Source organism: Opisthocomus hoazin, unplaced genomic scaffold (genome assembly GCF_030867145.1).
Source record: "Opisthocomus hoazin isolate bOpiHoa1 unplaced genomic scaffold, bOpiHoa1.hap1 HAP1_SCAFFOLD_192, whole genome shotgun sequence".
Taxonomy (NCBI): Eukaryota; Metazoa; Chordata; class Aves; order Opisthocomiformes; family Opisthocomidae; genus Opisthocomus; species Opisthocomus hoazin.
This window is the reverse complement of record NW_027448873.1, coordinates 1-26,253: the sequence shown is the minus strand read 5'-3', so window position 1 is coordinate 26,253 and position 26,253 is coordinate 1. Positions and strand designations below refer to the sequence as shown.

Sequence of the window (26,253 nt, the reverse complement as noted above, 5' to 3'; positions counted from 1 at the left end):
CATGATGAGGACCCTTGGGCCAGAGGTGGGAGAAAGCAGCTGGAGGTGATGCTGGGACTTCAATGCCACCCCCTGCCTGCGGTCCCCCCGCCTTGATCTCAACTTCAGGAACAAAACACCCCTTGCGCTACGTTTTTGGGTCTCCATCGGTTCCTTTCGAAGGGAGCTTTAGTTATTACGATTTCTTTGTACAGATACAAAACAAACAAGCAGGTGGACCCCCAGCAGCGAGGTTTCGTGCCGCGCCGGGGTCCGTGCTGGTGTCCCAGTGCTGTCCCCATCCGCACCGGCTCCAGGGCCCCGGGGAAGTGGTGGCTTCTGCCCTGGGGACTCCCTCAGTCATCCGGGGGCTGAGCCAGGCCTGGGGGGGACACGAGAAGCCCCAGGTGAAGGGAAAGCCCCAAAGGCAGATGCTGGGGGGGCTGGGGGGGTCCGGGGGATCCCCACACTCACCGGGGCGGCAGGCCAGCTGTGGGGGCTCCCACGTCCCATCCTCCCGGCACCGAATGACAGGCGAGCGGCGCTGGACGAAGCCGTGGCGGCACTGGTACCGCGCGATGGAGCCGATCTCGTAGCGCTGCTTTGGTTTGCCGAAGGCGCGGGCGTTGCTGATGGCGGGGGGTGGCCCGCACTGCACTGGGAGGGGGGGGCACGGGGTCATAGCAGCCAGCTGCGGATGGGTACCCCCAAACCGGAGCACGCCACCCCCCAGTACACCCCAAACAAGCTGAGGGTCTCATGCACAGGACCCGTTTGCCCACTGCGGGGATGGTGAGGAATCCCCACTTCGGGGTCACGGAGGGGTGCAGCCCCAGCCCCCAGCAGAGGGGTGCGGGGAGGGGGGGTCACGGCTTACCAAGTCCCATCTTGCAGGTGTAGGAGAGGTGGTAGTTGCAGGGCACGTCACTCCACTGGCCCCCGTCGTGCCACACGATGACCACGCAGTTCTCCCCGGAGAGGAAGTAGCTGTCGGGCTGCCCGGGGTGCCAGTTCTCGTAGAGCTGGGGGGGACAGCCAGGGTGGGGGGCACGGGGCACCCCAGAACACCCTTTGAGGTGGGGGCTGCACCAGTATGCACCCACCGGCAGCCTCCTGGCTGTGACACCCCATCAGGAACAATGTCCCATCTCCATGCCCCTCGGCGTGGACGTGGGACCCCAAACCCTGGGGTTCGCTCACCCCTAGGACCCCCGAGGACGCTCAGCCTGGCCAAGGCGAGCGGCTCTTGAGGGGCAGGTGGGGCTTCAAAGCCTGGTCCCAGGGTCAGACCCATCCCATGGGCACGTTCCCAAGAGATGGAGAAGGGTAATGAGGTGCCTGGCTGGGGGGGGGTCTTCTCCTGGGGGGGGACATGAGGACTTACCAAGGGGCTCCCATCGGACCACTGGAAATCCCCCTCGATGGTCCGGTCGTTCAGGCCGATCCACTGGTACTCTCGGTACTGGTCTGGGGGGGGCATGGGGGGTGTTGGGTTGGGGGGAGGAACCACAGCCAGGGTCCCTGTCAGGAGGGGGGGTCGAGGGAGCTGGAGGCTGAATTTGAGGAAATTTGGGGTCTGGGGGTGTCCGGGGGAGAGGTGGGAGGGGGCTGGCCGGGAGAGGGCGGCAGAGCCCTGTGTCCCTGTCTGTCCCTGCCTGTTCCTGCCAGTCCCTGCCTGACCCTGAAACTCCCTGCCTGCTCTTGCCTATCCCTGCCTGTCCCTACCAGTCCCTACCAGTCCCTACCAGTCCATGCCTGTCCTTGCCTGGCCCTACCTGTTCCTGCCTGGCCCTGCGGGTCCCTGCCTGCCCTTTTCTGGTCCGCCCGGTCCCTGCCTGTCCCTGAAACTCCCTGCCTGGCCCTGCCTGGCCCTGCCAGGTCTCTCCCTGCCCCTTCGCCCTTCACCCTCACGTCCCTCCTGGCCTCTTTGCTCTCTGCCCCAGCCCCCCACTGCTGTCCCGGTCCTGCTCTGCCTTCCCCTGCTCTCCCTTCACATCTGCTTCCAGGCGGCTGATCGCTCTGCCTGCCGACGTACTTGTGCGTGTCCAACCCTCTTCGGGTCCCTCCACCCATCGTGCATCCACCCGTCTGCTCCCGTGTCTGTCCATGCGTCCCTCTGTCCGTCCATCCGTCCATCCTGCTGTCTGCTGCGCTTCCCCCACCCCTCGCGAGCCGAGAGGCCAGCGAGCATCTGACCACCGTCCTGTCGACCCATCATATCAGCTATTTCCTTCACTCTTTATTTCCTCTGCCTTCCCTCGGCACAGCGGGGAAGGGCTCTGCCTCGGCGCTCGGCCGCTTCTTGACTTAGGGTTTCAAACCCGAAGCCCAGCACCGAGGGATGCTGCGGGTCCCGTCGGCAGAGGGCCGGGGCGGGGGGATGCAGCGGGGTCCGGGGCGGTGCCACGTACCGTTGATGAAGTCCTGCTCTTCGGGGGTCAGGACGGTGGCCAGGTGCCCCCCGTAATGCCGGCACTGTGTCTCCGCGTCCTCCCAGCTCCTCCGAGTGGAGAAGTGCTTGTAGCAGGCTCCCTGGAAGCTCTCCCAGCCGGGGCGGCACTCCTCCAGCGCTGAGCCGGGGGGGCAAGGAGGGAGAGAGGACAGGGTCAGGGTGATGGAGCCCAGCTCACCGGCGAGAGAGCCCAGCGCAGGGCTACGAGGATGAGGAGGGGACTGGAGCATCTCTCCTGCGAGGAGAGGCTGAGGGAGCTGGGCTTGTTCAGCCTGGAGAAGAGAAGGCTGAGAGGGGACCTTAGAAATGCCGATCAATATCTGCAGGGGGAGGTCAGGAGGACGGGGCCAGGCTCTTTCCAGTGGTGCCCAGCGACAGGACAAGGGGCAACGGGCACAAACTGAAGCAGAGGAAGCTCCAGCTGAAGCCGAGGAAGAACTTCTTCCCTCTGAGGGTGACAGAGCCCTGGCCCAGGCTGCCCAGAGGGTTGGGGAGTCTCCTTCTCTGGAGATATTCCAGCCCCCCTGGCCGCGGTGCTGTGCAGCCTGCTGTGGGTGACCCTGCTTGGGCAGGGGGTTGGGCTGGGAGACCCACAGAGGCCCCTCCCAACCCTGACCATGCTGGGATTCTGTGAAAACCCCCCGAAAACCTGATTTCCCCACGTTTCTGTCTCCTGGGCCGCTGGTGCAGCAGCCGAGGCTGCAGCCGGAGCCCGGCGCGGCCGTGCTGGGAGCGGGGGGACTCACGTTGTTCGCAGCTGCTGCCTCCGTAGCCGGGCAGGCACAGGCAGGCGAGGTGGGCATCATCCTCCGTGCAGGTCCCTCCGTTCAGGCAGGGGTTGGGGACGCAGCCACCTGCAAGGCACATGAAGCCTTCCTCACCGCGGGAGCTCGGGGACCTCATTAGCGCCCGGTGTCATTAAAGCCTCGTCTCTGCAGCGAGCACCCTGACTGGGATCAGACGCCTGAGCTGGCACCAAGCCTGGGGTGGGGGGACTCAAGGGGACCGTGATGTGCCCAAAGCCATCCCGCCTGCCCACGCCATGGGAAGCTCCCGGCTCAGCCATCCCGGCCAAGAGCGGGCTGGGCTTGAGGCTCTGTCCTCCCCGTGGGACACGGGGACGTGAGCTGGATGCTCTCGTCCTCCGCAGCAGTGGGCTCGCTGCCGTGCCAGCCCCTGGCCTGCTCCCACCGCTCCGGGGACGGCTCCTGCTTTCCCCTGGAGTGATGCAGCCAACGGGAGGAGGAACGTGACAAGGATAAACCCTTCGGCATGTCCCGGCCGCACGTCCCCAGTCTGGCAGCAAGGTGAGCCTCGCGCCTGTCCCTCTGTTGTCACCTTCAGCATGGCCAGGGTTGATCAACTCCGCCGGCGCCGTCCCTGACCCGCTCGTCCCCACCAGCCTGTTACGGTCATTAAGGCGCCCAGAGCACATCGCGTGCTCCCGCTCCCGGCTCAGGAAGATGATTAAGGACTGGTGCCGGCCGAGCGGAGACCGAACGTCCTCGACACCCTCCAGCCTAATGCTGCCCCATTTCACGGTCCTTGGCTTGGTGGAGCCGCACCAAGGGCGATGCCACCACCCTCGCCTGTGCCCAGACACCGTCACGTCCCTGTGAGGAGCCGGCAGCTCGTGGGGACACCGCGCTCGTCCCCTGCAGACGGGGGCATGGGGCGGGAGGAGCTGTTTGGAGCCCCAGCACCCCCCAGCCAGCTCTTCCTGAGCATCTCCCCTCGCCGGGGCACCGGCAGCCGGTCCCGCCAGGGCTGGCCACCCACCACCGAGGGTTCTCCACGCCATGGGAGCGGGGGGGGCACTGCCAGACCAGGGAGCGAGGACCCCGCGCGGTCCCCTCCGCTTGCGGGGGGCTGGGAGGGCGGATGGGGCAGGGGTTTGGCTGCCGTAAGCGGCGTCAGAGCCGGGAGCACCCCAGGGTGGGGGCCGGAGGGTGGGTCTGGGTGGGTGTGAGGCCCCTCACGTGCCCACTGCTCGTCCATCTCAACCCCGATGTGGGGGGAGCAGGGCTGCAAGGGGGGGGCTACGCTCCCCGGGGGGGCTAAGGCGACATCGAGGGCTGTTCGAGTTGGGGTGCCCTCAGCGGGGCTCTGCACCCCCCGACCCCCCGATGCCCCATGGCTCCAGGGGTGAGGACCCCCCACCCTACTCACGCCATGCAGCTTCCAGCCCTTGTCCCTCCGCCCGGGGGACAAGGGGGGGGGGGGGGGGTGGTGTGTCGCCAGCCCTGGGGGGGCCGCAGGGAGGGAGCGAAGCAGCCGTACCCCCCGCCTGCACCTCACGCTGGGGCCCGTCCGCCCCACTGCCGGGGGTCCCGCGGGAACGGGGGGCCGGGGGATTAGTTCGTCAGTGGGGGGGGGCGCGCGGGCGGTGAGCGAGGCAGCGGGCGCGAGGACGAAGGGAAGAGCTAGCCGAGATGTTTGTTCTAGAAAGCTTTTAATTCCCTTTATTAGTATCACTGTTAGTCGGAGGAGGGTTTGGGGCCTTCTTTTGCTTATTGTTTTTGTTTTTTGTTTTTTGTTTTTTTCATGGAAACAGTCATTAAAACACTTCACAGAAGTAGAAGAGATTAAAGTGCATGCAGAGCTCGGACCAATTTGTTTGACAAATATCTGCTTCTCCGGACCTGTGACCTTCCCTTACCCAGCTGAGGAGGAGAGAGAGAGGAGAGACGGACGGACGGACGGACAGACAGAGGGAAGCGCAGCGTGAAGGAAAGGCTTTGGCTCGCTCTAGTGCCAGGGAGCAGCCAGGAGGGCTGCCCCGAGGGCGAGGGCGGCGAGGTGGGGACCCCCGGCCGAGCAGGCGCCTGCCCCGATGCTGGCCCGCTCGGTGGGGAGGGCGGGCAGGGGGGCGGCCGTGCTGGGGACCGGGTCCCCCAGTGGGGTCCCTGCCGGGGCCACCCCGAAGCTGCCGGTGTGAGGAGAGGTGAGGCCATCCCTGAGGGTCCCACCTGGTTCTCCGGGTACGGCTGCAAGGAAACCCTCCACGGTTGCAACGGAGGGAGCGCGTTGCTCTTCCTCCTCCTCCTCCTCCTCTTCTTCCTCCTCCTCCGAAGGTGCAGCGGGCATCCCGCGGTCAGTGCCCGGGGGTCGCGACGCAGTCTCCTCGCCTCCCACGTCCGCGTGCCACGGCGTGACCGCCGTCGCCTCCGCCACGGGGCCGGTGGTCCCGTCCCCAGGGGCCGAGGGCGAGGGGAGCCACAGGGCCCCCGACTGCTCCTCACCCTCCTCCTGCGGCTGCGAGGGTGCAGGGGGCAGCGGGGACGCCCCGGGGCTTTCGGCCACGTCTCCCGAGAGCTCGGAATCTTCAGCAGGGGGGATGGGGGTGCTCGCCCCGCCAGAGTCGTGGCCGCCTTGGGGGGTCCCACCTGGCTCTCGGCTATCTGTCGAGGTGGCGGAAGCGGCGCTGGTGGGCGACGTCACCCGGTGCCCGGGTGTCCCAGGGCTGGCGGCGTGGGCCGGCCGCCCCATGGCATCCCATGGGCGCTCGGGGCTGAACGTGGGGACGACAGGGCTGGGCGGCCGGGGAAAGCCCTCGGGAGGCTCCGTGTCACCTGCTGCACCCCACGCCGGGGACGGGGCACCGGTGGGTCCCTCTGCGCCCGCCCGCGGGGCCACGGAGAACATCTGCGTGCCGGTGGCTCCGTCTGGCTCCATGGGGTGGCCGGGGTCTCGCCCTCCGGCCGGGGTCTCCGCCGACGTGCTGCCAGGGTCCCTGCCCAGCACCGCTCCCCGTTCCTCCTCTGCAAAGGGCAAGGCAGAAAGGCGGTGAGACGCCGGCACCGGCACCAGCCAGACCGCGGGGCCGCGGGCACCGGCATCGCCCACCAGCGATGGTGGGCAGAGCTGCGGGGTGATGCCAGCATGAGGATGCGCAGGGAGACAGAACGATGCCCCGAGCCCGTGCGACGTTGTCCCCTCCGAACCAGCACGGCAGAGCGAGCTCTGGCTCGGCCGCTGCCAAGCCCAGCCCTGGCACAGGGTTCCCTGCAGCAGGGACCATGCTCAGCCCCTCACCGCTGCTCCTGGCCTCCTCTCCCGCTGCCAGCCAGCACCCGTCTCCGGCTCTTTGCTTTGCTACACCGCGGTCCGGCACCGACGCCGCGCGCCGGACCCCGGCCGAGGGAGGGACAAGATGGGTGTCCCCACGCACAGCCCTACGCCAAGACCCCGGTGCCCTGGCCGTGGGTGCGGGAGGGACGGGGATGGCTGAGGCGACCCGAGCACCCGTGGGTGCCCCCAACCTCTCCTCCATCCCTGCGGCTCCTCTCTGCATCCCAGCCCTGGCATCGCCGCGGCGGCTGCACCACCTACACCCGTCCACTCCCCAACTGCCCCTGTCACCCCGTCCTCCTCCGCGGGGGACGGGCTCCCCGGTTTTACGCCACAGCTAAGCGGGACGCCTGCCTCGGGGACGGCCGGGGCCGTGGGGAAAGGGGAGGCGGAGGTGGGGTGACCTGAGGACACGGAGGTATCTAGCGGGGGGTGCCGGGCCCCTGGCCCCGGTGCGTCTTCGGGGGATGGGCTCGGCTTTTCCAGCTCAGTGTCCTTAAAGAAAGGGACGGCGTATATAGCCCCTCGCGACTCAATCTCCACTTGCGCTCTGGGCAGCTGCAGCTCCTCCAGCTTTTCTGCCACTGTAACAATCTCCTGGAGGCCCTCGGGCTCTCTGGCTCGGTATTTTCCTGCGGCCTCAGGGAAAGAGTTTGTCCCTTCTGTGGGCAGAAAGAAAGTGGGATATTACTGCCCCGTCCTGGCCCCGCGGCAGGCAGAGATGCCCTCGCCCCGGCGCAGGGCTGGAGCCCTGGGGACAGCCTGGCACCCCGCTGGGGACCCAGTTCTCCGCCACCTCCCCTTTTCCCTCTACCCAGAGTCAGCGCGGGGCAGAATCGGGCCCTCCCCTGGGGCTGCCGGAGCCGGCAGAGCCGACAGCCCCGGCGGGAGCCGTGGGGCTTTGCAGCGTTCAGGGGGACCCGATCCTGAGCCCCGTTTCCCCGAGGCGATGCTGATTTACACCGCCCCGGTGCCGGGCTCCAGCCTGGCTCTCCCCGCAGCTGCCCGGCCAAGGCTCGTGGTGTCGGCACGCGTCCAGGCAGCGCCGAATTTTTACACTCGCAGCATTTTCTACTCATCCTTGCCCTTCCTGCCAGCGGCCATCCCCGCTTCTCCTCCTCCCCCTCCAGTGAACCCTAAACCTCGGTGCACACCGGCAGCCCCGCCGCGGGGTGGGTCCTTCTCCTCGCCCCCATCCCCACCCGGGGAGCGCAGACGTGCGTGGGGAGTTAGTGGGTTACGGGGGTCACGGATTTGTGGGACGGGTCCATCCTGCCTAACCCACGGGTTTCCCTGCCGAGAGATGGGGAAACTGAGGCACGGAGACGCGCAGCATCCGGTTGATCGGGGGGAGAGCGTCCCCGTCCCGCGAGCCCCCGTGGCCCCGAGGGGATGCACAGAGATGCGGGACCGGGAAAGGGGAGCGGAGGGGCGGCTTTTCCTCCCTCCGTTCCTGTTCTCCCCGCCAGCCTCCATCCTCGCCTGTCCCCTCCTGGCCCGTCGCCCGCGTCCCCCGGCAGGCAGGCTGTCCCCAGCAGCACGGGCGGCTCAGCCCCGCTGCCCGCCGGTCTCGTGTCCCATTCACCGTCACGAGATATTGCCTGCAAGCAGCCCGCGGGGACGCAGTGACGCCTCCACCCATCCCAGCTCTGTACCCACGCAGCTCACGCAGACCGACCGTGCCACGCAGGACATCCCCGTTCTCCTCGCGACGTCGTGGTGTGCAGCATTGGGGACATGCAGGGCAGCCCTACTCTGTCGCGATATATCAGCATGCACTATTGAGACTGTGCAGAGCATCCCTCCTCTATCATGACGTATCGGGACCATGCAGGTTACCCCTCCGCTATCACGACATATTGGCATGCAACACGGAGACCACGCAAGGCGTCTCTATCCTACCACGCACGGTTGAGGCAGTACAAAGCACCCCTGCTCTATCGCGATACGGCAGCATGGGCAGCACGCAGGGATCCCGACGCCTTCCCGACCCTGCAGGACATCCCGGCTCTGCTGCACCCAGCGCGTGGGTGGGCCGGAGCCGGCACCGGGCACCCACAAGGCATCGGCACCCTTGCCCGGAGGCTTCCCGAAAGCTGGCGCTGGTCCCTGCCCGGGAGCGCCCGTGGGTTCGCCCCCCATAAAGTGGGGGGGTTCGCCCCTCTTTACCTCGAAAGCAGTACGCATCGTATCTGCTCTGGGCATCGGGGAATCCCGTCTGGTTGCGGAAGAGGAAGATGGTTTTGACGCCGGGCAGGGCCCCGCCGCAGCGTTCCCGGGGGGTGACGATGGGGTAGCGGACGCTGCCGTCGCCCAGCCAGCCGGGGCTGCAGGCGTCCAGCCCCGCGCTCCAGGCCGCGTAGAGCTGCCCCGTGCTCGCCAGCTCCGCGCCCAGCGCCCGGCAGCGCGCCCGCGCCTCCTCCAGTGTGAATTTGTCTGGGGACGTCTCCAAAAAGATCTCCCCTGCGAAGAGAGGGAAGGAGACGGGCGTCAGAGCTGGGGGGGGGGGGGGGGCACAGGCTCCGGGAGCCCCCTCGCCTGCTCTGCTCTCTGCGTGACCCCAGGAGCTGGCGTGGGGAGGGGGACCTCCAGCATGGTCCTCGTGAGCTGGATCAGGGGCTGGAGGGCTCTGCCTGCTTCCCTGCCCGCTTCCCTACCTGCATCCCTGCCTGCATCCCTGCCTGCATCCTTGTCTTCATCCCTGCCTGCATCCCTGCCTTCTTCCCTGCCTGAATCCCTGCCTGCTTCCCTGCCTTCTTCCCTGCCTGCATCCCTGCCTGCATCCTTGTCTTCATCCCTGCCTACATCCCTTCCTGCTTCCCTGCCCGCTTCCCTACCTGCATCCCTGCCTGCATCCCTGCCTGCATCCTTGTCTTCATCCCTGCCTGCATCCCTGCCTGCTTCCCTGCCTGAATCCCTGCCTGCTTCCCTGCCTTCTTCCCTGCCTGCATCCCTGCCTGCATCCTTGTCTTCATCCCTGCCTGCATCCCTGCCTGCTTCCCTGCTTCCCTGCCTGCATCCCTGCCTGTTTCCCTGCCTTCTTCCCTGCCTGCATCCCTGCCTGCATACTTGTCTTCATCCCTGCCTGCATCCCTGCCTTCTTCCCTGCCTGTCTCCCTGCCTGCATCCCTGCCTGCAGCTCTGCCTGTCTCCCTGCGAAGAGAGGGAGTTGGGGGGGGGGGGGCACAGGCTCGGGGAGCCCCCTCGCCTGCTCTGCTCTCTGCGTGACCCCAGGAGCTGGCTTGGGGAGAGGGACCTCCAGCATGGTCCTCGTGAGCTGGATCAGGGGCTGGAGGGCTCTGCCTGCTTCCCTGCCTGCATCCTTGTCTTCATCCCTGCCTACATCCCTGCCTGTATCCCTGCCTGTTTCTCTGTCTGCTTCCCTGCCTGCATCCCTGCCTGCTTCCCTGCCTGCTTCCCTGTTGCATCCCTGCCTGCATCCCCGCCTGTCTCCGTGCCTGCATCGCTGCCCTTATTGCTGCCTACCTCCATGCCTGCATCCCTGTCTGCTTCCCTGCTTGCTTCCCTGCCTGCATCGCTGCCTGTATCGCTGCCTGCATCGCTGCCTGTATCGCTGCCTTCCTCCCTGCCTGCCTCCCTGTCTGCCTCCCTGCCTGCATCCCTGCCTGCATCCCTGCCTGCATCCTTGTCTTCATCTCTGTCTTCATCCCTGCCTGCATCCCTGTCTCCTTCCCTGCCTGCTTCCCTGCTTGCTTCCCTGCCTGCATCGCTGCCTGTATCACTGCCTGCATCCCTGTCTCCTTCCCTGTTGCATCCCTGCCTGCATCCCCGCCTGTGTCCCTGCCTGCATTGCTGCCCGTATTGCTACCTACCTCCATGCCTGTATCCCTGCCTGCATCCCTGCTTGCATCCCTGCCTGTCTCCCTACCTACCTCCCTGCCTGCATCCCTGCTTGCATCCCTGCCTGTATCCCTGCCCGTATCACTGCCTCCCTGCCTGTATCCCTGCCTGCATCCCTGTCTCCTTCCCTGACTGCATCCCTGCCTGTATCCCTGCCTGCACCCCTGCCTGTCTCCCGTCTCCCTGCACATGCACGCGTGGCGCGGGCACGGCTGGAGCCCTGCCCGACGGAGCTGAGCCTTTGAAGCGCAGTCCGCGCCTGGGCCGTTTCCCAGGGGACCCGCGAGCCCGGCGGGCGCCGCGCTGGGCGTCGTGCTGAGCAGCTCTGGAGACGCCGCCTGCCCGCCCCCACCACCGCGCCGGTGTCCCCGTCCCAGCGCCTTGCGCCCCGCACACCAGCAACCCGCGCCGCATCCCTGCCGCCTGCCTGCCGTCGCCCCAACCAACCCCACGGAGCCGCCTCGGGGTGCGAAGGAGCAACCGGTCACCCCCCCCAGCACACCCGAGCCGCGGGACCAGCAGCACCCAGCGTGCACCCCCGGACCCCGGGGCGAGATCACCCCGGACACCCTCCAGCCCCGAGGCCAGCGACGGGCACCGGCTGCTACGAGGGGAGAGAGCCCCTCGCCCCCCGAAACCGACCCAGCGACGCTTCGGGGAGCGGCGCAGCAGGACCCCACGCTCGCGCGCGTCAGAGCACCCGAAGCTTGGCGCAGCTCGGAGGTTTCGGAGCCGGCTCCCGCGGTTCGGGGCGGCTTTTCCGCTCGGGTTTGCGGTGGGTTACGGGGGCGAGTTAGCAGGGGAGGGCAGGATGAGGCCGGCGGCACCGCGGGCACCTGGGAGGTCCTCGGCGTAGCAGTACACGTCGTACATGTCCTCGGGGTCCACCACCCCGTAGTTCCTCACCCCGGGGAAGCCGTTCATGTCTCCGTAACAGGCCTCGCGGGGCGTGTGGATGGGGTACCTGGGGCAGGAAAGCACAGGGGAGGGCTGGCGACTCGCGATGGCAGGGGGGGTGAAGGGGGAGGCGGTGGGCTCGGTACCCGGGCGGCGGCGATGCCCACCTGACGGTCTGGTCGGCGATCCAGCCGGCATCGCACTGCTCGTAGCCGCCGAGGTAGGCAGCGTACAGCTGCTCGGGGGTGGCAATGCGGGCACCGATCCTGGCACAGGCTTCCCGCGCCTCGGCGAAGGTGTAGGCATAGCGCATGGAGCCCTCCCGGTAGTGAAACACCACCCCTGCGGCAGGGGGGGACACGGACATGGGCATGGGCAAGGGGCTCCATGGCAGCCCCCCACCCTCATGGGTGCATCTGCACCGGGATGCAGGAGAAGTTTGCTGAGCCAGGAGAAGGCACCCAGGCAGGGTGGACCTCTGCTTCCCACCCCGAATCCCACCCCGCTCCCCACCTCGAGGTACCTTTGACCTTGACGTCGAGGATGTCGTGGCCGTCCTCGATGCCGTGCTGCACGTCGCAGCGGTAGATCCCCGAGTCGTTGGGCCGCAGCTCGGTGAGCAGCAGCGAGGCGTTGGTGTAGCGCTGGTGGAAGATGGGCAGGGAGGCGCGGAGGCGATAGTCCTCGCTTACCTTCACCCTGTCCCCCCGGGCTACCAAGATCTCCACCTCCCTGCCCTCAGAGATGAAGGTCCACTTGACCCGGGGGGTTCCCAGGACCGCCCGGCGCCCGGCCGTGCCGGCGGTGGGCTGGGGACCGAGGTAGGTGATGAGGCAGGGGATGGTGACGTCGCCCGCCAGCACGGCGTCGAGGGCTGGGTGGCGTGGGATGGAGACCTGCAGAGCCTTGAGGTCCTCTGGGTGGGAAAAGAGGGGAGTCATGAGCCGGCCCGGCATGGGGTGCCCCCCCCAAGAGCCCCGCCGCAGGGGCAGGGAGCGGCGCGGGCGCGGCTGAGGATGCCGAGTTACCTGTGCCATCTGCAGGGCCAAAATCCTCCGGGACCACCGCGGGGGCAAACACCCAGAGCAGCAGCAGCGGGAGGGCTGAGGCCATCCTCTGCCCTGCGAGGGAGGAGGAAAAGCCACCAGTGGTGCTTCAAACCCAAAGAAAGTGTTGAAAATATCCCTTCCTCACACGAGAGACCCCAGCCCACGTGCGCGGGGCTGGGGGGTGCGTGCGGCTTCGGGGCGCAGAGGGAGAGGCCGGCGCTGGCACGGCCATGGGGTAACCGAGACCTTTGGATGGTGGAGAGGGAAGAGAAAGAAATGAGCCCTGGTTAACAGGGGGAAGGAGAGAGCCCGAACAAGCGGGACCGTTGGCTGGGTGCCGCTGGGTCCCATCCACCCCCCCCAGCCTTCCCAGGGAGCCGGGTCCCCTGGGGACAGCGGAGCCCAGCCTGGCCCCGACGGCACGGAGAGTCTGAGCCCAAACCCCGGCTCTGGCGGGGACGGAGGCGATGCCAGAGCCGGGACCGCGCCTTCGCGGGGGAAAAACCCTCAGCGGGGTTTATTTCACAGCTGATGTTCAGCGGGGAAGAGGCAGCGAGTCCCGCCGCGCTTCCGCACGCGTGTGGGTGCGCACATGCGTGTGCGCTGCGGGCTGGGGGGGGTGAGGTCAGCGAGCTGCCCGGGGAGGGGACGGCCGAGGGCCCTCAAAGCGCGGGGTGGAGGGGGAGGGAAGGAGCAGGAGGGTTTCTCGTTGCCATTCAGCTCACGCCGGAGGTTCCCCGCGCGCGGGCTGGGAAAACCGGGGCCGACCAAAGCAGCCATTATGTCCCCGGCCTCTCTCAAGGCTGCCTGGCACAAAAGGCTGGGGACCGGCGCTGAAAGGAGAGCCCAGTGGCTAGCGGTGCTGTCGCTGGCCCCCAGCCATCCCTGGGGGACCGCTGGGGACACTAGGCATGTCACCAAGGGGCTCCGGCTGCCCACCGCAGCCGTCCAGAGAGGAGGCTGATGCTGGGGATGGAGGGAGACATCGCTGCATGGTGCTGGGGAGCACAGCCCCGATACCCCCTCACATCTCTGCAGAGGGTACTTGGGGGGCTGGGGGTCTCCTCAGCCCCCTGTGCTGGGGATGCGTCACGGCGGGTCCCCGGGGATGCACCGTGCTGGTCCCCAGGGATGCACGGCGCTGGTCCCCGGCACAGGAGCACGGTGACCCTGAGACTCGGAGCAGCTTTTTAAGTGATGAGCTCTTTGTGCTGCATTGATTTCGGCAGCCACAGAAGCGGATTTGGCACCTCCGCGGCACTCCCCGGGCCAGGTCGCTGGCTGCCAGGGCCAGCCTGACGGGAGGCCGTCCTCGTCGCCTGCATCCCTCTGCTCCCGGGGTTTACCCGTGGGGCCAATGCACCAGGGGGATGGTGTGAACACAGCCCTTGGAACCACGCACCGGGTATGTCACAGCCCCTGGCACCATGGACATCGAGCCCCTGGCACCATGCACCACACATGCACAGCCCCTGGCACCATGGACATACAACCTCTGGGACCACACACCACGGATGCACAGCCCCTGGCACCATGCACCATGGACATAGAGCCGCTGGCACCACGCACCGTGTATGTACAGCCCTTAGCACCACACAGCATGGACAAACGGCCCCTGGCACCACTTGCAATGGATCTACGGCACCACGCAGCCCACACTATGGACATACGGCCCCTAGCACCATGCATCATGGATGCACAGCCCCTAGCACCACGCACCCATGGATGCACAGCCCCTAGCACCACGCAACCATGGACATCCAGCCCCTAGCACCATGCACAACACGTGCAGCCCCTGGCACCATGCACCATGGATATACAGCCCCTGGCACCATGCACCATGCATGTGCAGCCTGTAGCATCATGGATGCACAGCTGGTAGCACCATACAACCGTGGACATACAGCCCCTGGCACCATACATGTACAGCCCCTGGCACCATGCACCGTGCACGTACAGCCCGTAGCACCACGCAGCCATGGACATACAGCCCCCAGGACCACACGCTATGGACGTACAGCCCCTGGCACCGTGCACAGCAGATGTACAGCCCCTAGCACCATGCACCATGGATGTACAGCCCCTAGGACCACTCACCACGCACATACAGCCCCTGGCACCATGCACCATGGATGTACAGCCCCTAGGACCACTCACCATGCACATACAGCCCCTGGCACCATGCACCGTGCATGTACAGCCCATAGCACCATGCAGCCATGGACATACAGCCCCCAGGACCACACGCTATGGACATACAGCCCCTAGCACCATGCACAGCAGATGCACAGCCCCTAGAACCATGAACTATGGACATACAGCCCCTGACACCATGCACCGCATGGCCGTGGACATACAGCCCCTGGCACCATGCACATACAGACCCTAGCACCACGCACCGTGCACGTGCAGCCCGTAGCACCATGCAGCCATGCACTTACAGCCCCCAGGACCGCACGTTATGGACATACAGCCCATAGCACCATGTACCGTGGATGTACAGCCCCTAGGACCACTCACCATGTATGTACAGCTCCTGGCACCATGTGCCATGCATGTACAGCCCCCAGGACCACACGTTATGGACATACAGCCCATAGTACCATGTACCGTGGATGTACAGCCCCTAGAACCACTCACCATGTATGTACAGCTCCTGGCACCATGCACCATGCATGTACAGCCCGTAGCACCACACAGCCATGGACATACAGCCCCTAGGACCACACGCTATGGACGTACAGCCCCTGGCGCCATGCACAGCAGATGTACAGCCCCTGGCACCATGCACCATGGATGTACAGCCCCTAGGACCACTCACCACGCACATACAGCCCCTGGCACCACGCACCGTGGACATACAGCCCATAGCACCCTGTACCATGGGCGTACAGCCCATAGCACCATGGACATACAGCCCCTGGCACCATGGACGTACAGCCCCTGGCACCATGGACGTACAGCCCCTGGCACCATGCACCGTGGATGTACAGCCCGTAGCACCACGGACCATGACATACAGCCCATAGCACTACTCACCGTGTATGTACAGCTCCTAGCACCATGGACTCGCACCCCGTAGCACCATGCACATACAGCCCCTGGCACCATGCACCATGGACATACAGCCCCTGGCACCATGCACCATGGACGTACAGCCCCTGGCACCATGCACCGTGGATGTACAGCCCGTAGCACCACGGACCATGACATACAGCCCATAGCACTACTCACCGTGTATGTACAGCTCCTAGCACCATGGACTCGCACCCCGTAGCACCATGCACATACAGCCCCTGGCACCATGCACCATGGACATACAGCCCCTGGCACCATGCACCATGGACGTACAGCCCCTGGCACCATGCACCATGGGCTTACAGCCCGTAGCACCACGCACCATGAACATACAGCCCCTGGCACCATGCACCGTGGACATACAGCCTGTAGCACCATGCACCGTGGACGTACAGCCCCAAGCACCAAGCACAGTGGACATCGACCACCACGTGCAGACCACGACCCACCCCTTTCCCGGCAGGAGCTCAGCGCCGGCGGCCAAAGCCTGATCGCCCAGCGCCCGGCCGGCGGTGCCAGACCCAAGCCGGGGGCTTTCTCTGCTCCGGCCGGACCATTGGAATTCAGCCCCACGGCTCTGGAGCGAGGGACAAAACCCTCCTGCTCGGCGGCTGTGGCTGGGCTCCAGCGCGGGGGCTGGCTGCCGTCCCCCCGGGCGGCCAAGCGAGGAAGGCTTTTGTCGCTGGCACCTTTTCTTCCCGTTCCCAAGGCACCGCGGTGCGTGAGCCGTGGCCGGCAGCGGCCGTGAAGACTCCAGGGAGGAAATTCAAGTGATAAAACTCTGCAGGAATGGGGAGAGCTGGGGAGAGCTGGTGTCTGCTCCCCCCCATGCCCATCCCCGGCTGGGACCAGGGTGCCAGCACCGGGAACGGGACGCAGAGAGGGTTAAACCGAGTTTCACCATACCCACGGGCGATGCCCTGAGGTCCTGGAGTCCCGTGATGGCAACAGATTCTCAGACGTCATGTTTGGGGTTTGGGGTTGGATTTTTGGGGTTGGTTTTTTTTCCTATTTGCCACAAATGGAAAATCTTTCAGCCAGCACGTCGGGAGGGAAAAGCTGGGAGCAGGATCAGGCAAAGGTAGCCAGAAAGCTCAGAGGGGGAGGGGGATGGCGGCGGCTCCTGGGGCTCGATCGCCTCCGAGACCTCGGAGCTCAGGGGCTGTCGGGGACGGAGCGAGACTCAGGCACGCATGCGAGCGGCAGGGCCGCTTAACCTCCATTTCCGTGGGAAACCAGGTGGAAAATGGAGCTGAGGTCTATTTTGGGACGGGACCGATCTTTCTTTCTCCCCTGAGCTCGACCCTGCTTCCAGAAGCGGCTCCTTGACCACGGGAGCCGGAGCGATTTGGGGCTGCAGCACCCGGTCCGGGGTGAAAGGCGGGAGACGCTGCGAGGGGACGGCGGAGGGCCCGATCCTCCCGGCCCCCTCGTCCCCTCCACGTGACGGTTGCTCATCCCGGCTCACAAGGTGCCCTGCCAGCCCGCAGCGAGCCGGGAGGGGGGTTGGGGGGGGGGGGCAGGCAGCGGAGCGGTGGCTTTCCAGGGATGCTCAGCTGCAGAATGAGTCAGCAGCCACGGGCAGAGCCTGGCCCCGCTCCAGGCACAAGCGGGCAGCCCCGTCCCCACCGACCAAGGGTTTCGGACACCCCGCTGCCGGCACCGCCATCGCCATCCACGCACGCAACCGGCCCGGCACGCACGTGGCTGCCACCGTATCGGTGCTCCCCGCCGCGTTGCTGCATCCAGGATCGGTCCCCATCCCCAGGATGCGCCTCGGAGCGGGGCGATGCTGGGGGACACGGTGGGTCCCCTGGGAGGGGGCTTGGGCAGGGGATGCAGCGGGAAGCAGCTGGCAGCCTCTTGGCAGGAGCCGCTGGCAGAGCTTAAAAGGCCGGAAGGAGGTGGGGAGAATGGGGGGGTCCCTCCGGCTGCCAGCACCACTCGGCCCCCCCATCGCGGCGGGGAGAAAGGGGCTCCTTGTTGCAGGGCTGGGACGCGGGGATGTGCCCCCCCCCCCGCAGCAGGAGGTCCCTGGCGGGGGTGGGGGGGTGTCCCTGGGGAGATGCAGTCCTGCACGGAGGGGTAGGGGTGGGAGCAGACCCCGTAGGGACCCCCCCCCAGGGACACGCCGGGGTGAGCGTGTCGCACGCACATGTGAAGGTTTGCACCCCCCCCATCCCTGCCTTTCCCGGCTGCGGGGCCGTGGTGGGGAAACTGAGGCATGGGGTGGGGCAGGAGAAGTGTGAGGTGGAGGATGGGGATGGGGGTCCCAGATTTCAGCTCTGCTGCTCGGGTGGGACCTGGCGCTCCCCGGCCCCCCCCTGCATCCTCACCAGCAGACTCGCAGCTCCTCACTCCCAGCAGAAGACGCCCCAGTCTCCCAGTTTCCCCAGTCTAAACCCATTCCCTCAAAAGCAGCCCTAAAGTGTCCCGATCCCCCTCCCACTGCCGTGCACGCACCCAGCAGCTGGAAAAGGCTCCGGGCTGGGGCAGAGGGGGGGCTTTTCCCACCCCTCCGGCAGCCGAAAGGAAGAGCAACAGGTTCTGGGTTGGACTGGGACGGGAGAAGTCAGCGGGGTGGGAGCGAAGGTGGCTTTGGCCAAAAGTGGTCCCTGGGGGGGGGATGCTCAAGTGCAGCCCCTTCATCCCGGCAATGAAATGCTCTGGCTGGGGGGGGGGGGGGGGGAAGGGGGCCCAGGGCACCCCACGGGGAATCTGGGGTTCACACTGGGTTTGCTCGGCAGGGAAAAGCAGTGAAAATCCTGCAAAATGTTTCTGTTTTCCCCCAGCCCCTCCTGTCCCCCCCTCACTGGGACACCGGTGGAGCTGAGAGAGCTGGGGGAGGACGGGGAGATCCGGCGGAACCCTGCAGCCCCCCCAAACCCAGCCCCTCCGGGACGGGGCAGCTTTGCCCCTGAAAATCTCCCCATGGAAAGCAGCGACGCAGCCGGGTGGGAGAGGGGGGAGCCGAACCCCCGGGGTCTCTGTGCCAGCCCTCCGTGCCTCAGTTTCCCTTTCCACTGCTACCCTGACTGCAGCCTCCTTAGGACAAAGACCTGTCCACAGACTCTGCAGGACGGGTGGGGGGGCTCCCCCCTGACAGGACACCTCAGACCCATGCTGGACCCCCAACCCCTCTCCCAAAACGAGCGTCCCGTGGACGCAGCGGCTGAAACAGCCCCCAAAACCCCCCTTCTCCCCAACGCCTTCAAGCCCGAGCGCCGGCCGGGCAGCGGAACAGGCTGGGCTTTGGGCAGCCCCAAAGTCCTTTTTCCATCCAACTTCACGAGAAACCCCCCCTTCAGCCCCCGCTCTGCCTCCAGTGCTGCAGAGCCAGCGCCGGTACAAGCTGATCCATTAAAAAAAAAAAAAAATAAAGAACTTGCAGAGCGATGCTGTCCTCCCGGGGAGGGGGTTGGTGACAAGGACAAACGTCCCCGAAGCGGGACCGTGGGGCCAGCCAGCTGCAGGGCAGGAGGATGCCGTGTCCCTGCATCCCACGGCGGGGGGGGGAAAGATGCTCGGCATCCCCACGCCGGCTCAGCTCTCCGCTTACTTTCCGCCGGCGCGGAGGTGAAATGAGATATTGAAATTAATAGCGCAGTACGGCAGCTGGCCCGGCCGGCCACCGCGTCGTCCCGCGGCCGAGCCCAACGCGCTCCCCGCGTCCCACCTTGCTCGGCGCGTGGCGGCAGCCCCGTGGCAGCCCCTCTTCGCGGCGGGGGGAACGGGGGTGCTGAGGGGGGGTCCCCTTCGCCGGGACCCCGGTGTGGGGCTGAGCTGTGGCTTCTCCCGGGCGGCGCAGGCAGCGGTGGGCAGCAGGTTGGCAGGACGGCTGGGAACCAGCTCCGCCAGGCATAAGGGCAGGCACCGAGAGGAGAGGAGTCCTCTGCGTGTGTCCCTGTCCTCCTCGCTTTTTTCTCCTTTTCTTTTTTTTTTTTTTCAGCCTTCCCCTTTCCCTCCTCCTTTTATATTTATTCCTTCCCCTAATTAAGGAGGGGAGAAAAAAAAAAAATTATTACCGTGTTGGCAGGCACTTTGTCCCTCCCCTTCCCTCCCTCCTGGCAGCTGGCAAACCCAGCACGCGATGCCGAGCGCGGGGAGAGGAGGGTGCTCAGCCCGGGCTCGTTATTTAACCCAAGTGGAGAAGCAGCCGGCTCCAGAACCCCCAGACCCAGCTGGAGAAGCGGGTCCCCCCACCATGGCCCCCCGCCACGGCACGGGAATGCCCTTTGCGTGGTTATTTCTAATATTTGGCAGCTTCAGCTGGATGGGAAGGGGGCCACGGGCGGGGGTCCCGGTAGCCAGCGTAGGCTTTGTCATGCAAAACCCCATTCGCTGGCGGGGCTGCGGCCAGTGGAGGAACCAGCGGGGGGCTGGAGGGACCCAGGGGCTTCGCCAGCCCCCCAAAAGTGGTGGGGGCAGCCAGACCTGACCCCCCGGCACGGCACTTGCAGCCAAGCTCAGACCCATGGAGAGCACGTGCCGTGCCTCAGTTTACCCACTCTCCTCCGTGTCACGGCGACCAGGGATAATTAATGCATCCTCAGGCTGGACGGCTTGCAGATTGCTCCTGGAGGGACGTGTCAGGACCCGGGTGACCTGGGCACGCAGTGGGGTCCGGGGTGCAGCCGGGGACCCTCTTTTGCAAAGCTCAGCTCCCCGGGAGAAGGGCAGCACCCGCGAGCTGGCGTCGGGGCTTTTTTTAACCAGATCTCGCTCCAACTTTCTCTGGCGAGGAGCATCGTCCGCCCGGGGGGGCCGGCGCGGAGCCTGCCAGATAATTGCTGGGGTGAGTTTGCAGAAAGCCGCAGCTCCTGAGCGGAATTAATCACTCGTCGCCCTGGGAAATAATTACGGGCGGCGGAGAAGGTCTCGTTAGCGGTGCAGGCCGGCGGTTGCTGTGCGCACGCTCTGCCCTCGAGGCAGCCGCATCGTGGCGTGGGGCTGGGATGGACACCAGGACGGATGCCAGGATGGACACTGGAATGTACGCTGGGATGGATGCCGGGATGGACGCTGGGATGGACGCTGGGATGGACACTGGGATGGATGCTGGGATGGACACCAGGACGGATGTCAGGATGGACACTGGAATGGACGCCGGGATGGACGCCGGGATGGACGCTGGGATGGATGCTGGGATGGATGCTGGGATGGACGCTGGGATGGATGCTGGGATGGATGCTGGGATGGACACCAGGATGGATGCCAGGATGGACACTGGAATGGACGCCGGGATGGACGCTGGGATGGATGCTGGGATGGATGCTGGGATGGGCACCAGGACAGATGTCGGGATGGACGCCAGAATGGACGCCAGGATGGACGCTGGGATGGATGCTGGGATGGACACCAGGATGGATGCCAGGATGGACACTGGGATGGACACCAGGATGGATGCCAGGATGGACGCTGGGATGGACACTGGGATGGACGCTGGGATGAACGCTGGGATGGACACCAGGATGGGCACCGGGACGGGCAGGGGTGAAAGCCACAGGCTGCCCCAGCCTCTGCCCCCCCGTACCCGACCCATGAGGTCACATCCTGCGCCCGGCACTTTTGCGGCGAAAGGCTCGGGGCCGGGGGAAGCGCAGAGTGCCTGCTCAGCAAGGAGCATCCCCCATCCTAATTGGGAACAAATGTTCCCAGCCTGGCTGGGGTTTCCTTGCTGGCTCAGAGCGAATCGCCCAGGGCTGCCGCTCTGCCTGCCCCTTCTCTGAGCACCTCCTCGTCCCTCCTGCCCAGCGGCATCGGTGGGGCAAAGCCCTTGGGCTATTCAGCTCCTGGAAGGGGCAGGGGATGAGGGAGAAGAGCAAGGCGGCACAAGGGCACAACCCTTATTAGACATCAGAGAATCCCCATCCCTGCCTGCAGCCCCCCCCCCAGAAATGCTGGGGGCCTCCCAGCCCTTCCCATTGCTCCAGGTCCAGCCCCAGCAGCCGAGGGCACGGGAAGGGGTCCGGCCCCACAGGGACTTCGTCCAGCAATCGCAGCACCCGGCTGCAGGCAATGCCCAGCTGTGTCAAGGCTGGAAGGGCTCCAATGCCCAGCTGTGCTTCCTCCTCCTCCTCCTCCTCCTCCTCCTCCTCCTTCCCCCTCCAGCCCTGCTCAAAGCCACGTAGCAGCATTGGCTGTGCACTCCGAGCTCACCAGCACCCCGCCGGGCCCCCACCCTGGGGCGGCATGAATCACCGGGGGCTGTGGAACCCTCAAATCTGCTCCCCCCCGCCCCAACCTCTGCTGTTGATGAAAGGTCACCCCCCAGGACCCCACGGGGACAGGGGAGCACAGACGTCCCCATCCCAGGGGGTTCTGACCCCAAGCATCCCCCAGGGACATGGACATCCCCTCCTGAGAGGGTCCAGATCCTGAGCATCCATCCCCCAGGGACGTGAATGTCCCTGTCGCAGGGGGTTCCGATCCCGAGCATCCCCCAGGGATGTGGATGTCCCCATCACAGGGGATCCTGACCCTGAGTATCCCCCCGGGGCCTGGATGTCCCCATCCCAGGGGCTCTGACCCCGAGTATCCCCCAGGGACACGGACAGCTGCATCCCAGCATGGGTCTCAACCCCGAGCATCCCCCAGGGACACGGATGTCCCCATCCCAGGGAATCCTGACCCCAAGCGTCCCCCATGGATACGGACATCCCCATCCCAGGGGTTCTGACCCCCAGCATCCCCCAGGGACAGTGATGTCCCTATCCCAAGTGACTCCCCACAGACATGCAGGACTTGGGGTGTCCCGCCAAGTCCCGGTGTTGGTCAGGGGAGAGGGGACGGGGCACGGTGGGGAAAGTCAAAGCAAAGGCATGAGGAGGAAGAGGGGAGCGAGGCCAGGGAGGAAGGAAACCCTCCCTGGGCACTTTCCTGGCACAGCTGCAAACACCGAGGGCTGCCTTGCGGCAGACACCAGTACTGGGGGTTGGCGGCCTTTGGGTAGCCCTGGGGCACCCAGTGACCCCCCGGGCACCCAACGGGAAGGGAGAAATCGGGAGCTGGTGGAAGAGCCAAGCAGCATGGGTGGATGACTCCAGAGCAGATGCCCTATGGAAAGAAGGAGGAGGAGGAGGACGAAGGCACATGGCAAGGCTCCATCGCCCCGGAGCTCCGGGGACCCGGAGATGAATTACTCGACCTCGGCGCTCTCTGCGCTGCTTAATGGGATTTCAGTCCTGGCTGCGAGCGGCAAACCAGAGCCGGGGCTGGGGAGGCAGACAGGATGTCTGGCCGGAGGTGAGCTGGGAAGCCGATGCCTTTGGGGACCCCCAAGCCAGGGCATCCCCCCCCTCTGCACCGACCAGGCACCAAGACGGGACGCGGCAGCACCCGGGAGAAAACCCGCTCCCTGCCACGGCAAATGGGGCTGGGACCCCTCGTATTGCTGCTCCCAGATGTGGGCGAAGCGGGGACCCCACCAGCTCCTGGGCAAGGCTGGAAGGAGCTCGGGGACGGCTCTGGGTGGCTTTGCCAGCAGAGGGGACTGTTGCTTGTCTCTCTGGAGGAGCTCGCCTGGAGCCTGCCCCATGGGACAGCTGGAAGGGACATTTGATCTTCTCCTCCTTGCCCTGGCGAGGACAGAGTGGGGACCCTCTCGTGGGAGAAGCATCATCTCTCTGGGAGAGGGAGGACCGGCAGAAAAAGCTGGCAACGGGTCTCTCCCCAAATGATGTTTTCCTGCCTCTTTTGTTCGCAGAAACTTCCCGAGTTTGAATTTTCCAACCTCCTCTCCTCGCCAGCCCACTGCCCTCCCCCCAGATAAATCAGCTGGGGGGTGAAAAAAAGAAAAATAATAATCCCCAAAAGCTCCCCGCGAAGCGATTCATAACCCCACCGTGACAGCTCGGCCGCGCGGGTGACAGCTGTGAGCGAAACCAAATGGCGAGCCGGCGCTTGCCAAGTTTCGGAGGCTGCCGGCGGAACCGGCGTCCAGCCGCAGCCGCGAATCCCCGTCGGGCTCCCAGCTCTGCTCAGCACCCCCCGCCGCGCACATCTGGAGAGAAAGCGGGTTGCAGCTGGACGCAGCTGGATGCGGCACCCCAAGGGGGGGGGTTGGCTGGGGGGATGTCCTGTGTCCCCCGCCGTCCCCCTCCAAGGGTCTCCTCTGCAAAGGGATGCCTGTATGGCCAGATCCAGGGCACTGGAGCTGGAAAATCAGGAGACACCAGTGTCCCCAGTGCAGCCATCGCCTCCCTGGGACGGGGAGACCCTCGACGGGCTCCATCGGGGCTCCGTTGCCCCCCGGGTTATGGAGTGGCGTGGGGCTGGTCAGCTGCCACGGAGGTATACCCACAGCCAAGCCCTCGAGGACGGGCATCCACCAACCCACCCTGGGACACCCCCCAAACCCCATGCCAAGCCCCACGGCAGCCCTCCAGCACCCTGGCACAGCCCTCAGGCTTTGGGGGGAGGGGGTGGGGGGGTGGGGGGGTGGATTTTTCTCAGCCAAGCCATGGTGTGGGAGGGACCCAACCCCCTCCAGCCACCCTCCCAAAGGGCAAAGCAACACCTCGCCCTTCCCCAGGGCTGGGAAATCACGGCTGGGGTGGGCTCAGCCCTCCCACGGCAGGCGTGAAGCCCACGGCGGCTGGAGCCAGCCCGGCTGCGGAAGAGTTAAGCCCTGCTGCTCGCCCGGGTCTCAGGGGCCTCCCACTCGCCCGGCGTGGAGTATGAATAGCTGCGCTCCCCTCCGCTCCCAGCCACTCGCTTCCCTCCCCGCATTCCCTCTCCTCCGGAGAGCTCCGGCATCCTCCCCGGCATCCTCCCCGGCATCCCCCGGCAGCGCCGATGCTGAGTGCAGAAAGTTTGACGGGGGCGAGAGCCCTGGGCGAGGAGTCGCTGCAGATGTGGGACCTCAACAAGCGGCTGGAGGCGTACCTGGCCCGCGTGAAGTTCCTGGAGGAGGAGAACGAGGTGCTGCGAGCCGAAATCCAGACCGCCAAGGGCAGCCCGGCCGGGGACTCGTGGCGGGCAAAGTACGAGGAGGAGCTGCGAGCCCTTCGCGATGCGCTGGATGATGCCTTCAGGGAGAAGTGCACGGCTGAGCTGGCCAGGGACAACCTCTACGAGGAGGTCCAGCAGGTGAAAAGCAGGTGCCAGAAGGAGCAGGCAGCCCGAGAAGAAGCCAAGAGGCAGCTGTCCTTGAGCAGGAAGGAGCTGGAGGAGGAGAGGAGAGCGCAGATCTGGCTGAAGGAGAGAGCCGTGCAGCTGGAGAAGGAGGTGGAAGCCTTGCTGGAGGTGCACGAGGAGGAGAAAGCGGGGCTGGACCAGGAGATCGCGAGCTTCTCGCAGAGCCTGGAGAGCTTCCGCTGCGCGCCGGTGGCTTTCCAGCCGGTGGAGGTGGAGGACTACTCCAAGAGGCTCTCGGAGATCTGGAAAGGGGCGGTGGAGACCTACAAGACAGAGGTGTCGCAGCTGGAAGGGTCTCTCTGCCAGGCCAAGGAGAACCTCTGGAAGGCGGTGGAGGACAACCAGCAGAGCCAGCTGCAGCTGCAGCACCTGGAGAAGGACCTGGCTGGGCTGAAGGCGCGGAAGGAGATGCTGGAGGAGACCCTGGCCCGGCAGTGGCAGGAGCAGCGTGGGGAGGCAGAGAAGTTCCAGGTGGGCGAAGGCGGTGGTCCCCTGGGGAGGGGGAGAGCGGGGTGCTGTGGGTGTCAGTGGGGTGCTCAGCACACCCACCCCCCCGCAATGGGATGGGGGAGATGTGGAGGAGAAGGCAAGATGGACGGATGGTGGCCCTGGACGAGCTGGAGATGGCGAGGAAGCTGGGGAGGGTGGGAGGAAGAGCAGAGCGGGTCGGGGACATCCTTGTCCCCATCACAACGGGGACCCGGGGCCACCCCGCTGCAGGGGAGCAGCTCCCAGACAGAGGGTCCTCCCCCACCGCCCTGCCCCACGTTCCCACTGGGGTTTTCGGGGGGAACGGCAGCCCCTGCTCGCTGCCCCCCCAGCTCTGGGTGCGGGCAGCGGGGGGGCTGCGGGGAGGATAAACTCCAACCCACTTTGCCGCAGCTGCAACCCAACAGCTGCGAAAGTCATAGAGTGGCGGGAGGCGGCGGGGGGAGAAATGGGGCTGGCAGGGCCGGGGACGGTGCGGACGCCGCCCGGGGAAGGGTCCCTCTTTGTTCCAGGTCTGGGGACCGTCCGCGGGTGCCACGGAGCAGAGGGTGCCGCGGCCTCGGCCTCTCGCCCGAAAGATGCTTCGCTCCCAGGCTGGCGTCCCGCAGCCCCAAATCCTCCTCGCTTTTCCCTCCCTCCTCTCCTGACCCCCTCTCCCCACCCTCAGCCCCCCCCGTGCTAAAATTGAGAGCCCAGGACCCCTCTCCCCGCAGCATCCCGCAGGGTGCTGGGTGGGAGTGAGAGCCACCGGCACGGTGCCACGTCCGGCAGGGACGGGGAGGGTTCGGGCAGGGTTGGGGTGTCCCTGACCTCCCCCTCCCCGTGCTGCCCGCAGCTGGCGATGGAGGCCCTGGAGCAGGAGCAGCAGAGCCTGCGGGCGCAGATCGCCCAGGTCCTGGAGGACAGGCAGCAGCTGATGCACCTCAAGATGTCCCTCAGCCTGGAAGTGGCGACCTACAGGTGAGGTCCCCAAAAGGGACGTGGCTGGGGAGCGGCCGTCTGCAGGGAGATGGGGACGAACCCCACGCTGGAGGGGTCTGGGGCACATGGGGGGTCTTGGGTATGAGGGGCAGCCCCATGCCCTTCTTCCAGCCCTTCCAGATGGCCCCAGACAAAGGCAGGCTGCCAGGGGACTGGGGGGGACAATTAGCATCAGAATAGGGGCTGTCCCCAGCGAGGGGCGAGGGGCCTCCCCGGCAGAGCATGATGTCACCCGGCGTGGACAAAAATCCTGGGGTC

The 26,253-nt window shown here is 66.1% G+C and overlaps 2 protein-coding genes across 6 annotated transcripts; one reads left to right on the top strand and one right to left on the bottom strand.

Moving 5' to 3' along the window:
* Positions 1-68: 68 nt before the first annotated feature.
* Positions 69-19,146, bottom strand: BCAN (brevican). 5 transcript variants are annotated; one of them, XM_075412080.1, is made up of 15 exons: positions 19,064-19,146; positions 12,289-12,381; positions 11,784-12,176; positions 11,428-11,602; positions 11,200-11,327; positions 8,672-8,965; positions 6,907-7,164; positions 6,004-6,192; positions 5,401-5,832; positions 3,178-3,285; positions 2,391-2,549; positions 1,364-1,446; positions 857-1,001; positions 454-636; positions 72-361 (listed from the first exon to the last, which is right to left on the bottom strand). In XM_075412080.1, the coding sequence occupies exons 2-15, from the start codon at positions 12,371-12,373 to the stop codon at positions 336-338; spliced, it is 2,658 nt and encodes an 885-aa protein (XP_075268195.1). In that variant the 5' UTR covers positions 12,374-12,381; positions 19,064-19,146; the 3' UTR covers positions 72-335. The 5 variants fall into 5 exon arrangements, with proteins under 5 accessions (XP_075268196.1, XP_075268193.1, XP_075268197.1 ...); XM_075412078.1 differs by having other exon boundaries at positions 70-361; positions 5,401-6,192; XM_075412081.1 differs by lacking the exon at positions 6,907-7,164 and having other exon boundaries at positions 69-361; positions 5,401-6,192.
* Positions 19,147-24,115: 4,969 nt separating this feature from the next.
* Positions 24,116-25,974, top strand: LOC142359599 (tanabin-like; the record flags this gene model as incomplete). Its single annotated transcript, XM_075412077.1, has 2 exons — positions 24,116-24,996; positions 25,850-25,974. Coding segments are annotated over exons 1-2 (938 nt in total), but the record flags the coding sequence as incomplete, so codon positions are not given.
* Between the last annotated feature and the right edge of the window lie 279 nt (positions 25,975-26,253).